Genomic DNA, 16,907 nt, shown 5'->3' on the forward strand with positions numbered 1-16,907 from the left:
TCATATATTGCAATATGATTACCATTGTACCATTAGCTAATACCTCCATAATGCCACATGATATTCATTTCTTTTTTCTGGTGAGAACACCTAAGATCTAGTTCTTAGAAACTTTCAAGTGTATAATACAGTATTGTTAACTATAGTCACAATGCTGTGTATTCAGTTCCCAGAATTTATCCATCTTCTACCTGCACATTTATGCCCTTTGACCAACATCTTACCAACTGCCTCACCCTCTTCCTAATTTCCCCACCCTAAAACTTCTCTTTGGGTTTTCTTTATATCTTGTATTTCTTTGCTAAGAGTTTCTATCTTTCCAGTCATTTCAAGAGTATTTGCCTCTACTTGGAGTTTTTTATTAATAGCTGCTTTAGATTTTTTTATCAGACAATTTCAACATCTGTATGATCTCTGTTTTGACATGTGTTCATTGTCTATTCCCATGTAAACTGAGATTTTCATGTCATCGTTTGTGACGTAATTTTAGATTGCATCCTAGGCATTGGGAATATAATATTGTGAGACTGATTTAAATCCTATGAAGTATTTTGTCTTTGTTGCTTTAGGAGGCAATTAACCCCATTTGGTTTTATAGAATGTCCCTCAGTTTGAGCCTGTGTGATGTTCTCCAATAGTTTATGCAAAGTCTAGGTATAAACAAAGGAAAACGAAGCTGAAATAGCATCAAACGTTAGATATAGATTTCATAAAAATATATTCTTGTGGAAAACATGGTGCTGACAAAAGATTTCCCAATATGAAAAATAACAAAGGATCAAGAAGACTAAACAGTACAGCTGCTAGATAATTAATCCTCTTAAGTATAGCTAATGAAATTAGGTCAACAGAAATGGTTTTTGTCATCAGTGGGGACTCTGGCCTTCTCAAAGGCATCACTGAGGCACTTTATGTAGGCAAAGCCATATCTACCTTGAACACAACTATCACCAGCATCTCTGACATTTCAGGGTATAAAGTGGCACTCAATGAATATCCATTCACTGAGTTACTGAACTACAAGGATTACCCGGAGTTTGCACCTTTAGTCTCATGGTTATTTTATTTTGTTCTTTTGTTTGCTGTTGTTAAATTACAGGAAGTTAGAACAAGGGAAAATAGAAAATATTCTGCCTTCTATATAGAATCTGCAGCTAATCTTTTTTTTTTTTTTAATTGCGGGAGTGGAACTAGTAGCTAAAAGACTCAGTGATGGGAAATCCTTCCCAAGTCTGATCATGTAAAAAAAAAAAAAAAAGTCACCTCTAAGAGGAGGGGTGGAACAGGGCAGGGTGAGGAGGTAGGCTGACTTCTGCAGTCTCATTATGGACAGTCTTTGGAAAAACTTATTTCCAAACCTGGAAAAACCCAGAATCTAGTTCACATGTGACCTCCTTAAAAAAGTAGTAGGAGTTTAAGTTCTACCAAGCAACAGGTAAATGGAGAATATTTGGCAAAAGATATGGCAAATATGAAGAGGGGTGTGGGAAAATGGAAATAAACTAATGTTAGTCTCTTCTGTAACTGTGGTATTTCTTTCTTTTTTTTTTTTTTTTCACCTCTGGATTATTTTATTCACATGGCTTGGCAAGGCACGGGCACTCCTGCCAAAGAGCTGGGCACGGCCACCCTGGCCCTGCCCCGGTCAGCCGCCCACCTCCCAGCCTTCTGAGGGTTAGTGCTAGTTATCTCACACACAGAACAAGGGGTGGGGGATGGGAAAGATGAGATGGGGCGGGGGCAGGGGTCTCCTTCTGCTCAGGGGTTTTCAGATGACAGCAGCCTGAGCCCCCTCCATCCTCGTGGAGCCTGGAGGGCCCGTCTCGGAAAACCCCACACTGGGCAGCCGAACCCGGAATCCACCCTCATCCTGGTCCCCGCTCCCGCCCCGGGCCTTGGGGCTTAGGGACACCCGGGGGAAGCGGAACTTGGGTGACTTCTCCCCACTGGGAGACTTGGGCCCCGCCTCACCCTCCTGACCCCGGGAGGCCTTGGAAGGGGCAGCCAGGCCCACACGGGGCAAGCGAACTCGGACGCGACCTCGGCGCCCGGAGGCCCCTTCCCCGCCGCCCTCCGCGTCCTCCTCCTCAGGGCTGGGGGAGCCTTCTCCACTGACCGCCTCGCTCTGGCTGAAGCCCACGCGGGGCAGCTTGAGTTTCGGGCTCTTGGCCTTCTCACCTTCCTCAGCCCCCTCCTTGGCCCATGCCAGGCCAAACCGGGGCAGCCGCACCTTGAGCTTGTGTCCGGCATCTCCCTCGCCCTCTGCCACCTGGTACTCAGCGTGGGTGCCCACGGAGGGCGGGGAGAGCTCCACGTCGGGCAGGGAGAGGTGGAAGGTGCGCTCTGCCCCTGCAGACTGGTCGCTTGGCCCATCAGCCCCGGCCCCAGCTCTAGCCCCCAGCGTAGGCACCTTCAGCTTCAGCCCACCCTCACTGGTGGCGGCCTCCCCGTCCTGCACCTCTCGGCTCAGCCCCACATCCAGCTCAAGCTGGGGCACTGTCACAGCGGGCATCTCGAAGACACCTTCGCCCACCAACAGCTCGCCACCCGCCGCCTGGGCTCCAGATAGAGCCAAGGTCACTTGAGGCATGTGGACTCTGTAGCCTGCTGTGCCCTCTGCTGGAGGGGCCGAACTCTCAGCCTGCTGGCCCGGGGTGGCCTCCCTAAAGCTGGTGAGCTCCACCTGGGGCAGGGAGATGCCCAGTGGCATCCTCAGCCCCCCGTCCTGGGCCTCAGTGCCCACCTGCTTGGCTGGGGACACTTGCAGGCCTGCGAGCCGTCCTCGGCCACCAGCTGCCTCCTCCTCTACCCGCCCCTCCTCCTGGGCCCCCAGAGCAACCAATTCCACCTCGGGGATCTTAAGCTGCACAGCTGTGGACTCTGACTTTTCCCCGGGGCTGACTCGCCCACCCGAGATGTCTGCTTCCTTCCCTCGAGCCAGCCCAAAGGAGGGCATCTTCAGCTTGGGCATCTTCACCTTCCCATCCCAACCCTTGCTCTTGCCCTCCAACTCAGCCGTCCCTGGCACTAGTTCTCCCGCCTCAGTGTCCCGGCCCCTGACCCCAAACTTGGGCAGGCCGAACCTGGGCCCCTTGAGCTTGATATCGGCCCCGGCAACCTCTGCCTTGCCTGTGGACAGATGGGAATCCAGGCTTAGCTGCGGGATGGACAGGTCGAGGGCGGGTAGCAGACCTGCCTCCTCCATACCCTTGGCCTCCACCTCGGTCCCCACCCGAGCCCTGGGGAGTGAGATGGCGAACTTGGACACCTTCAGCTTGGCAGCTCGTCCGGCCCCCTCAGCCTCTGCCTTGGTCACCTTTGGCCCTGAGAGTCCAAACTTGGGCAGGGAGAACTTGGAGGAGGGCTTGACTTTCGCCTCTGTCACCTCTGCCTGCCCTTCCTCCAGTGTGGGAAGCTGTGGGGTGACGATCTCCACGGAAGGCAACCGGAAGGCCACTTCCCCGACCCCAGCTGCTTCTGCCTGCTCCCCTTTGCCCACTTCAGCAGCAGCCTGCCCCTCAAGGCCAAGAGCCCCTGGCAGGTCTAGCTCCACCGAGGGCAGTGTGAGAGAGGGGACACCCACACGAGCCTCACTGCCCACCTCTGGCTGCAGACAGGGAAGTGTCACCAGCTTCCCCGAGACCTCAGCGCCTGCCTCACCCGGCTTGCCCCGAGATGGGGACTCCGCCCTCCCTAGCTTGGGCAAGGTCATCTTGGGCATCTTGAAGCCAAAGTCCATGCCCTCTGCCTCCTCTACCCTGGCAGCTTTTAGCTGCACCTCCGGAGCCTTGGGCAGCTTCACTTCTGGTGCCTTCGGCAGATGCACCTCTGGGACCTTCGGCGCCTGCACTTCTGGCAGCCGCATCTCCGACACCTTTGGCAGATGCACTTCCAGGAGGTGAACGTCGGGCACGACCATTTCCGGCACCTTGGGGAGTTTTATCTCCGGGAGCTTCACCTCGGGGAGTTTGACGTCAGGGACCTTCATCTCCGAGACTTTCGGCAGCTGCACCTCTGGGAGACGCACTTCCGGCACGGCCATCTCAGGCACCTTCGCGAGCTTCACCTCGGGGAGTTTCACCTCAGGGAGTTTCACCTCGGGGACTTTCGGCAGCTGCACCTCTGCGAGTCGCACTTCTGGCACGGCCATCTCCGGCACCTTCGGGAGTTTCATTTCCGGGCATATCACCTCGGGCACCTTCGGCAGCTTCATCTCTGGGCATATCACCTCGGGCACCTTCGGCAGCATCATCTCCGGGACTTTCAGCAGCTGCACTTCTGGGAGACGCACTTCCGGCACGGCCATCTCCGGCACCTTCGGGAGCTTCACCTCGGGGAGTTTCATCTCCGGGACTTTCGGCAGCTGCACTTCTGGGAGACGCACTTCGGGCACGGCCATCTCCGGCACCTTTGGCAGCTTCATCTCCGGGACTTTTGGCAGCTGTACCTCTGGAAGTCTCACCTCGGGCACGGCCATCTCTGGCACCTTCGGAAGCTTCATCTCTGACACCTTCGGGAGTTCCACCTCTGGGAGTCGCACCTCTGGAAGGACTGGCTCGGGCATTTTGGGGAGCTTGACCTCTGGGACCTTGGGGAGCTTCACCTCAGGCCCCTTGGGCACCTTGACCTCCGGCGGCGAGACCCCGATGCCAAAGGAGGGCATCTTGATGGTGGGCAGCTTCAGCTTGCTCTCAGGGGCTTCGGGGGCAGCAGGCCGGGGCTCCAGGAGAGAGAGCCCGAAGGTGGGCATTCGAAGCTTGGGCCCCTTCACCTTGGCTTCAGCAGCTTCCTTTGCTCGGGCCCCAAAGCGGGGGAAACTGAGGCGGGGCATCTTCAGGGCCACCTCCGGCGCCTCGCCTCGGGGTTCCACCTCTGCACCAGGCAAGGCCAGGTCCACCCCCACTGTAGGCGCTGCTATGTCCAGGGTGGGCACCGTCACTGCCACAGCCCCTTCCCGGGTCTCCAGGCAGGGAAGTGTGGGCAGAGCAGGTAGCGAGGGCAAGGAGGGCAGCTCCACTTGGGGGACCTGGATCCCTACAGCCGCAGGCTCCACGGCAGGGGCAGCTGGGGCTCCCAGCCCAAGGGTTGGCAGGTGGAGGGCAAAGCCGCTGACGGCCTCTGCTGCAGGGGCTGCCTCCCCCTTGGGGGCTGGGACCTGGGGGACACCCACCTCGGCACCTGGCAGCCGGGGCCCAACCAGCTCCACCTGGGGAGCCGTGAAACGGGGTCCTGCTGCCACCTCGGCCTCTGCTTTGGCCTTCCGGGGGGGAGGAGCAGCGGCGGCCAGCCTGGCTACCTGGGCCTCTTCGGCCACTTCTCGGACCCGGAGCCGAGGCAGCTGGAGGCGCCGGCGGGTGGGGGCAGCTGGGACAGGACCCTCGACAGCCTCGGCTTTGAGGCCTCGACGAAGACGGGAGAACTTGGGAAAGGAGAATTCGACGTCAACAGGGGCCAAGTCTGCAGGGGCCCCCAGGGCCCCGGGCATCACCATCTTCTTCTTCTTCACAGGGGACAGACTCTGGATGTTCAGCTTGGCCACCTTGGCCCGCGGGCCCTTGATCTCGTAGCCGGCCACGGTCCCGGGCCGTAGCGCCAGGTCCCCGGTGGGTACAGTGCGCTTCAGGCAGAAGGAGACCTTGTAAGGCTCCGCGCATTGCAGCAGACGGAGCGCGTCCTCGTACTTGAAATTCTCAAAGAACACTCTGGCGCTCAGCAGCTGGTCCCCTTCCTGCAGGCTGAGGTTCCTGGCCGCTGGCGAGTCCTCACGCAGGTCGCGGACGAAGATTCCCTCCTTGCCGCCTCCCGCTACGTTCATGCCGCTGACCCCGGTCTGCGCCTCTGTCTCCACGATGATCTCCACCAACTCCGCCCGCCTCAGCTCCTGTGGAGAGCGGCGAGGGGTCTCCATGGGGCGCTGGGGCCGGACCTCGCCCAGAGCCCGCCATCGCGCCCAAAAGCAGCTCTTAACCGGGTCCTCAGGGCACAGGCGCCCAGGCGGGGCTCAAGCTGGTCGTGTGGGCCCACGCTCGCCGGCATCTCCCCTTTAAGTGAACGCAAGGGCGGCTCGCTGAGACCCACGGAAGAGTTCAGTGGGTCTCCCGGTTCACTGGCCTGGGGGAGCCCCGAAGGCCGCAGTCGGGAGAGGCGGGGCGAGGAGCGGTATCACAGAGGAGGGACGGGATGGGGAGGCCAGAGGGAACCTGAGTTGCAACTGAGAGGTGTGGTATTTCTTTAATAAGAATTAGCTCATAAGCCATTGACAAATAGGCCTATGCCAGTATAACAGTGGAAATATTGTGGGTTCATGTTGGGGTCCTTTAATGGACCGGAACCTTGTAGTGCGGAGTCGACGATAAGAAAGTGAAAGAGAGAAAGAGAGAGAGAGAGAAAGAGAGAGAGAGAGAGACAAAAAGACCCGGGGACCTAAGCTCTGATGGAGCAAAGGTGCTTTAATGATTTTTCTATGAGTACATATAGGCTGCAGTACAAGAAACTTCTTTCGGGAATGATAGAGATCAGAAAACCAAATGTACAGCAACTGTTACCACAAGGTCAGGAGACAATCCATATCTCAAGAAAGGGGAAGGAGATTAAGCTGTTTTGTCCTAAGGAGAATGTTTACTAAAGGAGACTCATGCTTGCTTCACACAATGACCTCAGTCCCTGGGAGCAGCGTGCTGTTCCGCTTGAAGAGGGACAAAGGACTCATGAGAGAGAGCATGTAGGAATCCTCCCGTCAAACATTCCCTGACAGGTTCAAGTAGAATTTTCCTCTGTACATTAATGTTTGGGAGCAGTTGCAGCAGCAGTTTGGTACCCTTCTGCTGGATCAAATGCCCTAAGGAAGGAAAGGGTGTCACAAGGAGGGGCTTGTCAAAGGAGTATTCCAAGAACTGACAGTTAAGGAAAATTCAGCCTTTTTTAATGGTATGTTCTCTCATACTGTTCTTAAATGTTTTGGTCTTACGACCCCCTTAATACTCTTGAATATTGTCTTTGTGGGTCTACCCACTGACATTTATTGATATTACATCAGGTTTTAAAACAAAAATATTGAAATACAATAATATAGTTGCCTTTCCATTAGCCTTCAGAGCAGCGATGAAATCACTCCTAGTTGTAGCCTCAGAAAACTCCATTGTGAATGACAGCAGAAAAGGCCAATAAAATTTCTGTATTATAATGAAAACAATTTTAACCTTGCCAATTCCTGGAACAAACTTTGAGAACCAATGCTCCAAAAAATCACAGCTTAGAAATAGGGCCTTTATTTCTGGAAGGATTTAGGCAGGCGCCCTAGGGAACCTAGACCAGGACCTGTGCTGCTATAGTAAACTAGACAATGACCTGCAGAATTTATAGGGGGTGTCCTGGGATGCTGTGCTATTTCCAAAAAGGAACAGAATATACCAAGTAACTAAACACGAATTGCTGAGAAGGATACACTTACTTGAAAGGAAAAAACTGTAAGCTTCTGAAAAGATACTGGAACATTGATAGCCTCAGAAGCTAAAGACTCACTTGAAGAGGACAGCCAACAAAATAGGAATGAATCTCTCTGATGAAGGGGCTAGATAAAATCAGGAAACATTTAGCAAGTAATCTAAATCCAGTAAACAATATGCTTGTTATAGTGTAAACTAAGACAAAAATATAAAGAAATCTTATAAAAGTTTTAAATTTATAGAAAAATTCCAAGGAAGAATTTAGTATGCCTTTTAGAGGAGAACTTCCATGGTGGCTCAGCAGTAAAGAATCTGCCTGCAATGCAAGAGACACAGGAGATGTGGGTGCAGTGCAAGAGACACAGGAGATGTGGTTTCAATGCCTGGGTTGGAAAAATCCCCTGGAGAAGGAAATGGCAACCCACTCCAGTTTTCTTGCCTGGGGAATCCCATGGACAGAGGAGCCTGGTGGGCTACAGTTCCTGGGGTGACAGAGTTAGATATGACTAAGCACAAGCTACTTTTAGAGGAGATAAGATATCTCTTAATGAAGGAAAAATACTTAAAGAGAAAGTTAAGTGTATTCTGTCATGTGACAGGAAGAATAAATTGAAATGAGCAAAACAGGAAAAACTGAAAGTACATCAGAGGTCTCCAAAAGAAAGGAAAGGATCTCTTGATCATAAAAGTGACAATGCTAAAGTTTTGAATAATTGTTTTGCACAGATCAATCATGTGCAGATCAGTTCTGAAACTGAAGCCAAAAAAAGAAAATAAATTGTACTTTCTGAATTAAATAATGGAGGGGCAGAGGATCACCAAAGATGAGAAAGTGGAAGAAAAAAATATATACTATTAATTATCTATTGTGACATAATAAATAACTCTGAAAGTTAGTAGCTTAAAGCAGCAATGATTTATTATTATTTTTAAATGATACTCTGGATGGGTTGACAGTTTATCTGCTGGTTTTACCTGAGTTCACTGGTACAGAAACATTCAGCTGAAAGATGGTTGAACTGAAAGATGGTTGGGCTGGAAGATCAAGGTAGCTTCATTCACATGTCTGACATCTGGTGGTGTCCATTGGGAGCTTAGTTTCTTTTCCAAGTGACCATTATTCTCTAAAAGGTTAGACTGGCTTCCTTTTTTGATGGCCTCAGGGTAGCATCATAACAAGGTGAAAGCAGAAGCTGCAATGTCTCTTAAGGTCTGGTTTTGGAAGTCACAGGACATCATTTTTGCTACATTCTGCAGATTAAATCAAGTCACAATAACAGTCCAGATGCAAAGAGTGGGGAAATAGATAACCTCTTGATGGAAGGAAGAGTAGTCATTGCATAGACGCATCGGAGAAATCTGTGGTCATATTTTACAACTTATCATAACAGAGAATGAATGTGACAAAGACCCAAGTCTTTTTTTTTTTTTTCAAGTTTTTTTTTTTTTTTTTTGAGAGTTGAAGCAATTTCTTTAATTTTATTGGAATCCAGGACACAACGAGAAAAACACCCCAAACTACATGGAGACAGAAAACTCCTCCCCAGCTCCCCCAGATCTAGAGTGGGGACAACATGGGATGGAGCAGCTGGGGGAGACCTTGAGCCTCAGTCCAGCCCTGCAGGCTCCAGGCCTGCGGGAGCAGAGGATAATGGCGAGGCAGGGCCCAGCCTCCACGTCAGAACAGCTGAGGGGAGGCCTCCTGGAAAGACTCGTCCCCCTCACCCACACTCCTGTGCAGGGCAGGGAGCCCACAGCAGTCAGAGGTCAGGCCATGGACACATTCATGATTGAGAAGCAGCTGGAGTGGAGGCAGGAGACACGATTATCTGGGCAGAATCAGTTGCAGGGGGTAGGAGGGGGGGCCTGGGAGGGCCCCATGGGCCAAACCCTGAGGTCACCAGAGAGGGCCCAAAGACGGGCTAGTGAGTGAGGTCCTGAGTGAGTGGCCCCTCCAATACTGCTGTCTCAGGGAGGGCCCCACCTCCAGGGAAATGGGATAAGAAAGCAGCCCACCCCCTGCGGCAGACAGGCAGGGGGCTGAAGCCAGGAAGGAGGGCCTGGCCAGGCTTTGACCTGTCTGCCCCAGAGGCCTGTGGGAAGAGGATGGTCCAGAAGGGTAGAAAGGGGCTCGAATGGCTCAGATCCAAGATGGTGCCATGGATGCTGAGTCCCCTGTTAGCAGGGGGACTGTGCGGGGGAAAGCAACTCTGGTTAGACAGGAGGCAGCAGCTTCTCGAGAAACTCCTTCACAGCTGCCATCTCCTGAGGACAGGAGCTGTGCATGACACCAGGGTACATCCTGAACTGGACCCTGGCAGGTGTGACAACGAACCAGAGCTGCTCAGCTGTCAGGGCCCCAAACCGTTCAGGAACCATGGGGTCCAGCTCCCCATGGCACTGAAGGATGGTCAGGTCCTTGGCACTACCATTGGCTGCCTGGGGGAAGGCCTGATGCAGAGGTAGCCAACAGCTCAATGCCACAGTGCCAGCCAGAGGGTGGGGGCAGGTGAGGTCTGCGTAGAGGGACAAAGCTCCATCCTGTGAAAAGCCTCCCAGGATGATCTGATTGGCAGGGGTCCCATTCTTCATCTCATGCTCAATCAAGGCCTTGATGTTCTCTGCTGCTTTCTTGATGCCAGCCTCATCCTCTGGCGTGTCTGGATTCAGCCCCATCAGGTCAAACCAGGAGTGCATGGGGACAGATGTACTTGATGTGAGGGAGCTGGATGGTGGAGAGGGCATCAGCCCAGATCTGCCCTGTGTCTCCAAGTCCATGTAAAAAAATAACCGCAGCTGTTTCCTGCTCAGCTCCAGACACAGTGGCAGCGTTGGTGAGCAGGTGCACAGACATGGTGTTAACACACATATACTGCAGGGCTCCACGGCTGGGGCCTCCATTCCTTGGGGGTTTCAAGACCTCTAGGGAGATTTTCCTCTTTCTCCAGCACAGACACACGCTCTTCCCTCCTCTACCGACCCCGCCGGGACCCAAGCTATTTAAACATTAATTTAAGGAGAGAAACCATTTACAACTTTATCTGAATTACGAGACATCAGTTATGCATGATTGGAAGAGCACTTAGGGAAGGTGGAACAGGATACTTGATCATTGTAGACTGTGCAAAGTCCCTAGAAAATATAAAACTTCAAGCCAAAAACTGAACTCATTGATCAGACAAAATTTCTTGCCGGAAATATTTGAGCATAAAAGAAAGATTAGGAGCAGTCAGGTTCAGAGGAACAGAAGTATTAAAATTTAATATTTTAAATTCAGTGAATTTGATAAAATAGAGGGAAACTATAGAATATGAAAATACCTTATAAGGCAGAATTTTGTTCTGCAGAAAAAAGCCTATGACTACTGGATCTTTGTGATACTGAAAGCGCTATTGCTGGAGAGATGAAGCAAACCACCTTTCTGAGAGAGAATTTATTAGAGGAATGAGTTTTTAAAAGATTGGTAAATGCTAGTAGAAGTGATAGAATTCCAGCTGAGGTATTTAAAATCCTAAAGGATGATGCTGTTAAAGTGCTGCATTAAATATGTGCAGATTTAGAAAACTCATCAGTGGTCACAGGACTGGAAAAGTCAGTTTTCATTCCAATTACAAAGAAGAGCAATGCCAAAGAATGTTCAAACTGCTGTACAGTTGCGCTCATTTCACATCCTCACTAGGTTATGCTCAAAATCCTTTAAGCCCAGCTTCAGCAGTATGTGAACTGAGAACTTCCAGATGTACCAGCTGAATTTAGAAAAGGCAGAGGAATTGGAGATAAAATTGCTAACATGCATTTCTCCAGAAAAACATCTATTTCTGCTTCATTGACTATGTGAAAGCCTTTGACTGTGTGGTTCACAGCAAACTGTGCAAAATTCTTACAGAGATGGGAGTACTAGACTACCTTACCTGTCCCCTGAGAAACCTGTATGTAGGTCAAGAAGCAACAATTAGAATCAGAGGTGGAACAACTGACTGGTTCCAAATTGGGAAAGGAGTATGACAAGGCTGTATATTGTCACCCTACTTATTTAACATCTATGCAGAGTTCATCATATGAAATGCCAGATCACAAGCTGGAATCAAGATTTCCAGGAAAAATATCAACAACCTCAGATATGCAGACAATACTGCTCTAATGGAAGAAAGTGAAGAGGAACTAAAGAACCTCTTGATAAGGGTGAAGGAGGAGAGTGAAAAAGCTGGCTTGAAACTCAGCATTCGAAAAGCTAAGATCATGGCATCCAGTCCCATCACTTCATGGCAAATAGAAGGGGAAAAGGTGGAAGCAGTGACAGATTTTATTTTCTTGGGCTCCAGAATCACTGTGGACAGTGATTGCAGCCATGAAATTAAAAAACGATTGCTCCTGAAGAAAAGTTAACAACATATTGAAAAGCAGAGACATCACTTTGCCAACAAAGGTCCATATAGTCAAATCTATGGTTTTTCCAGTAGTCATGTACAGATGTGAGAGTTGGAGCATAAAGAAGGCTGAGCACTGAAGAATTGATTCTTCTGAATTATGGGGCTGGAGAAGACTCTTGAGAGTTTCTTAGACTTCAAGGAGATCAAACCAGTCAATCCTAAAGGAAATCAACCCTGAATATTCATTGGAAGAACTGATGCTGAAGCTGAATATCCAACACCTTGGCCACCTGATGCGAAGAGCTGACTCATTGGGAAAGACCCTGGTGCTGGGAAAGATGGAAGGCAAAAGGAGAAAGGGGCTTGAGGTTGAGATGGTTAGATAGCATCACCAACTCAATCAACATGAGTTTGAGCAAGCTCTGGGAGATAGTGGAGGACAGAGAAGCCTGGTGTGCTGCAGCCCACAGAGTGGCAAAGAGTCGGACACGACTTAGTGACTGAACAGCAACAATACTGTGAAAACCAGGGACTGTTAAAGCAACATTTTGTGGTCTCTTCCAAATTAATACACACATCTCATTTCTAAGATGCTAATTTCTATTATAATCAGAGACTATAAAAGTAGCAGTAGAATATCTGATGTCTCTCTCAATGAGAGGATCTTTTAAGTTTATGCCTGAGGGTGGAGGAATGCAGTACTCCTTAGTGATTCAGGATATCCTGTGAAATCACAAGTACTTTATGATCATTATGGAAGAGGTGTACTTAGACTGGGACCCTATCATGGTGCTAGTTAATATCCCCCTAAATTCCTCCCCTTTTACCACAGCGGATGTCTGTGTTGACTCTGGTACAAATCTCAACCCTTTTCAGGTTCACCCATCACAAGCTCACTACTAGCAGAACTTCTGTCTTCTCCTGGTCGGTTTTGACCACATTTTCCCACCACAGGGACTTCATGGGCCTAAAACTTTTCTTCTGCCTTTTATTTCTGGCTCCACCTGAGGCCCAGAAGCATCTTACCTGGCCTCTACCTGAAATATATGGCTTGTTCTATGGTTATTAAACCTATAAATCCTGACCTTTACCTTTTATCTTTAGTAATATGATTTTGATAATTACAAATAATGCTTCTCTTAACATGTATTTTGATCTATATATACATGCAGACTTAGGGGAGGAGGAATTGCTGGGTCACAGGGTAAGCATATGTTCAACTTTAGCAGGCAATGCCAGTTTTCCACAGTGGGAGTGAGCACTTGAAAAATATATAAACATAAGTCTTTCAGTTAAAATTAACTTGTTGAAGATCCCCAAGCATTTTTTTTTTTTGGTAGAAACTTATGATGAGTCATAGATCAAATATGTACATGTATTTTTAAAAAAGCAGTATTTGTTTCTGCTTTTGTCAGGGACAATTTCTCCATCAAATAGAACATTTTGTTTGTATAATTCATACCAGAGTGCCATTTTCTAGGATATTTCAATAAAGCTTGAATGAGTGAATTAATAGTTCTTCTCCATAGATTGATTTAATAAATCAGATGCACTCCAATACACTAGAAATTATATGGTATTTAATGGCTAGATATAAGATAGACCTCTTACTCCACATAATTTTTTCTGGGGTTTACAATGTAAAACAATACACTTTCTTCCATTAAACCTCTGGCTTATACACTAAAGCAGTTGATTGACATGCACATGGTACTGTCATATGCTGTCAGAAATGGACCTGCTGCTTTCCTTATTAACCAGAAGTCATTTCAACAAACTTAAGAGAAAAAAGATTTTTAAATCACCCCTCTTTATATTTAAAAAAAATTAAAAGCACATACCTTGTTTTATTGTGCTTTGTAGATAATGCAGTTTTTACAAATTGAAGGTTTGTGGAAACTCTGCATTGAACAAGTCTATGGGTACCATTTTTCCAATAAAATTTGCTCCCTTTGTGTCCCTGTGTTGTGTGTTGGTAATTCTCACAATATTTTGAATTTTTTAATTTTTGTGTTTGTTATGATGATCTGTGATCAGTGATCTTTGATGTTACTGCTATAATTGTTTTGGGGCACCACAAACGACATCCCCATATAGGATGGCAAACAGTTGATAAATGTTGTGTGTGTTCTGACTACTTCACTGTCCTCTCTTCTCTCTCTCCTTGGGCCTCCCTACTTCCTGAGACAAAACACTGTTCAAATTAGACCAATTAATAACCCTACAATGGCCTTGAAATATTCAAGTGAAAGAAAGAACTGTGTGTCTCTTTAAATAAAAAATTAGAAATGACTAAGCTCAATGAGGAAGGCATGTAAAAAGCCAAGGTAGGCCAAAAGGTAGGACTCTCAAGCAAAGTAGTTAGCCAAGTTGTGAATGCGAAGAAGTTCTTGAAGGAAATTTAAAAGTGCTATGCTAGTGAATACACACATGATAAAGTGAAGCAGCGTTTTTGCTGATATGGAGAAAGTTTGAGTGGTCTGGAAGGAAGATCAAACCAGCCACAATATTCCCTTAAACCAGAGCCTAATCCAGAGCAAGTCCCCAACTCTCTTCAATTCCATGAAAGCTGAAGTGAGAAAGTTACAGTAGAAAAATTTGAAGCTAGCAGAGGTTGATTCATGAGGTTTAAGGAAAGAAGTCATCTCATAAAAGTACAAAGTGAAGCAGTAAGTGCTGATGGAGACGCTGTAGCAAGTTACCCAGATCTAGCTAAGATGAAGGTGGTTACTCTAAACAACACATTTTCAAGGTAGATGAAACAGCCTTACAATGGAAAATGCCATCTAGACTTATATAGCTAATGAGCAGAAGTCAATGGCTTGCTTCAAAGCTTTAAAGGAGAGAATGACTCCTTAGTAGGAGCTTAGGTGGCTGGTAACTTGAAGTTAAAGCCAATGCTCATTTACCATGTAGAAAATACTAGGGCCCTTAAAAATTATGCAAACTCTACTCTGCCTGTGCTCTATAAATGGAAAAAGAAAGCCTGGTTGGCAGCCTATCTGTTTACAAGATGGTTGACTAAATGTTTTAAGCCCAGTGTGGAGACCTACTGCTCAGAAAACAGATTACTTTCAAAATATTGTTGCTCATGGACAATGTACCTGAGCACCCAAGAGCTCTGATCCAGGTGTACAACAATATTAGTGTTGTTTTCATGCCTGCTGACATGACTTGTGTCCTACAGGACAGATGAAGGAGTCCCATGGATGAAGGAATCATTTTGACTTTCAAGTCTTATTATTTAAGAAATACATTTCATAAGCTATTGTGGTAATAGTTATCCTATGATGGATCTGGACAAAGTCCATCGAAAACCTTCTGGAAAAGATCAAGCATTCTAGATGCCATCAAGAATATTTGAGATTCATGGGAAGAGGTCAAAATAGCAACATTAAGGGAATTTGGAAGAATTTTATTCCACTCTTCATGGATGACTTTGAGAGGTTCAAGACTTCAGTGGAAGAAGGAACTGCAGGTGTAGGGGAAATAGTAAGGGAGCTAGAATTAGAAGTGGAGTCTGAAGATGTGGGTGAATTGCTGTATCTTCATGAAACTTGAATGGAGAAGGAGTCACTTCTTACAGATTAACAAAGAAAGTGGGTTGTGGAGATGGAATCTACTCTGGAGAAAGGTGCTGTGAAGATTGTTAAAATGACAACAAAGGATTTAGATTAGTACATGGTAAAGCAGTGGTAGCATTTGTGAGGATTGACTCTAATTTGAAAGAAGTTCTACTGCGGGTAAAATGCTATCAAAGAACCTTGCATGCTACAGAGAAATTATTTGTGAAAGGAAGAATCATTTGATGTGGCAAAGTTTATTGTTGTCTTATTTAAAGGAATTGCCACAGCCACCCCAACCTTCAGCACTCACCACTCTGATCAGTCAGCAGCCATCAACATTGAGGCAAGACCTTCTACCAGTAAAAAATTTACAACTTACTAAAGGCTCAGATGATGGGTAGCATTTTTTAGCAATAAAGCATTTTTAAATTAAAGTCTGTACATTTTAAAGACATAATGACATTGCACACTTAATAGACTACAGTATAGTGTAAACATAACTTTTATATACACTAGGAAACCAAAAAATTCATTTGACTCACTTAATTGCAGGCTCTGGAACAGTCCCCACATTTTCTCCAAGGTACGCCTGTATATTGTTTGCTTGCAACTAAAAAGGGTTTGAAATATCAGTATATATAGAGCTGAGATATAATATGGTTGAGAAAGCTTAAAAAATTAAACTAACATAATTATTGTAATGGAGTATTACATTTCATAGTGAGTTACCGACAACCCTGATAAAACTACCCAAGTAAAGGAAACAAAAAAAGAGAGAAAACTCCTTCAGTTAGAGAGATTCATAAGGGTCAGTAGGACCAAAGGAAAAAGTAGCTCAGTCTCCTTTTCATTTGTTTTTCCCTTCACATTTTCCCCTTTCTAATCAGCAAAAAATTTCATTCAATAGGAAGGAGAAGGTTCAGAAGTTTTACCCTTTGTTTAGCCAGTTAAATCAACCTGGGTAGTCCATTCGTCAAAATGGGTAAGAAAATTGCTATAACAAATACACAAAAATTAAAAAAATATATAAAAATTAACATACTAAATATCTGAAAATCTTTAAATTTTAAATGTCACATATAAAATGCATAAACCAAACCATAAGCGTGCAGCTTGATGTATTATACAATTATTATCATCCAGGCTAAAAAAAACAACATAAGCAGCACCCCAGAGGTTCCTTTCTCCTCCCCAATTGTTCCACCCCTTTCTTCTCAAAGGTAACCATTATTTTGACTTCTAACACCGTAGAATAGTTTTATCTACTTTTAAATGTTATAGAAACACATTTAAAACTAGATGGATGCTTAAAAGTAGAATACCTGCTGGAATAAGACAGCATGTATTCTTTTGGGTCTGGCTTCTTTCACTTACCATTTTATTTGTGAGATTTAGCCATTCTGTTATGGGTAGCAATAATTCATTTATTTTTATTGCTGTATAGTTTTCCATTGTAGAACTGTACTGACATTTATATCTCTACTTAACTGCTAATAGATTCTTGGGTCCCCGCTTAAGCCTCACAG

General features: G+C 46.9%; 1 protein-coding gene and 1 pseudogene across 4 annotated transcripts; both read right to left on the reverse strand.

The window, feature by feature from the left end:
• Nucleotides 1-1,562: 1,562 nt before the first annotated feature.
• LOC122453166 (periaxin-like) lies at nucleotides 1,563-6,207 on the reverse strand. 3 transcript variants are annotated; one of them, XM_043487036.1, is made up of 2 exons: nucleotides 4,160-6,207; nucleotides 1,563-4,051 (listed from the first exon to the last, which is right to left on the reverse strand). In XM_043487036.1, exons 1-2 carry the CDS (start codon nucleotides 5,906-5,908, stop codon nucleotides 1,769-1,771), a joined length of 4,032 nt encoding a protein of 1,343 aa, XP_043342971.1. In that variant the 5' UTR covers nucleotides 5,909-6,207; the 3' UTR covers nucleotides 1,563-1,768. The 3 variants fall into 3 exon arrangements, with proteins under 3 accessions (XP_043342971.1, XP_043342972.1, XP_043342970.1); XM_043487037.1 differs by having other exon boundaries at nucleotides 4,238-6,206; XM_043487035.1 differs by having other exon boundaries at nucleotides 1,563-6,207.
• A 3,093-nt stretch (nucleotides 6,208-9,300) lies between these two features.
• Nucleotides 9,301-10,410, reverse strand: LOC122453167 (annotated as a pseudogene). Its single transcript, XR_006272965.1, has one exon. The product of XR_006272965.1 is annotated as an acyl-protein thioesterase 2-like (transcript).
• Nucleotides 10,411-16,907: the final 6,497 nt, after the last annotated feature.

The sequence above is a fragment of the Cervus canadensis genome, chromosome 14, assembly GCF_019320065.1.
Source record: "Cervus canadensis isolate Bull #8, Minnesota chromosome 14, ASM1932006v1, whole genome shotgun sequence".
NCBI classification, from domain to species: Eukaryota; Metazoa; Chordata; class Mammalia; order Artiodactyla; family Cervidae; genus Cervus; species Cervus canadensis.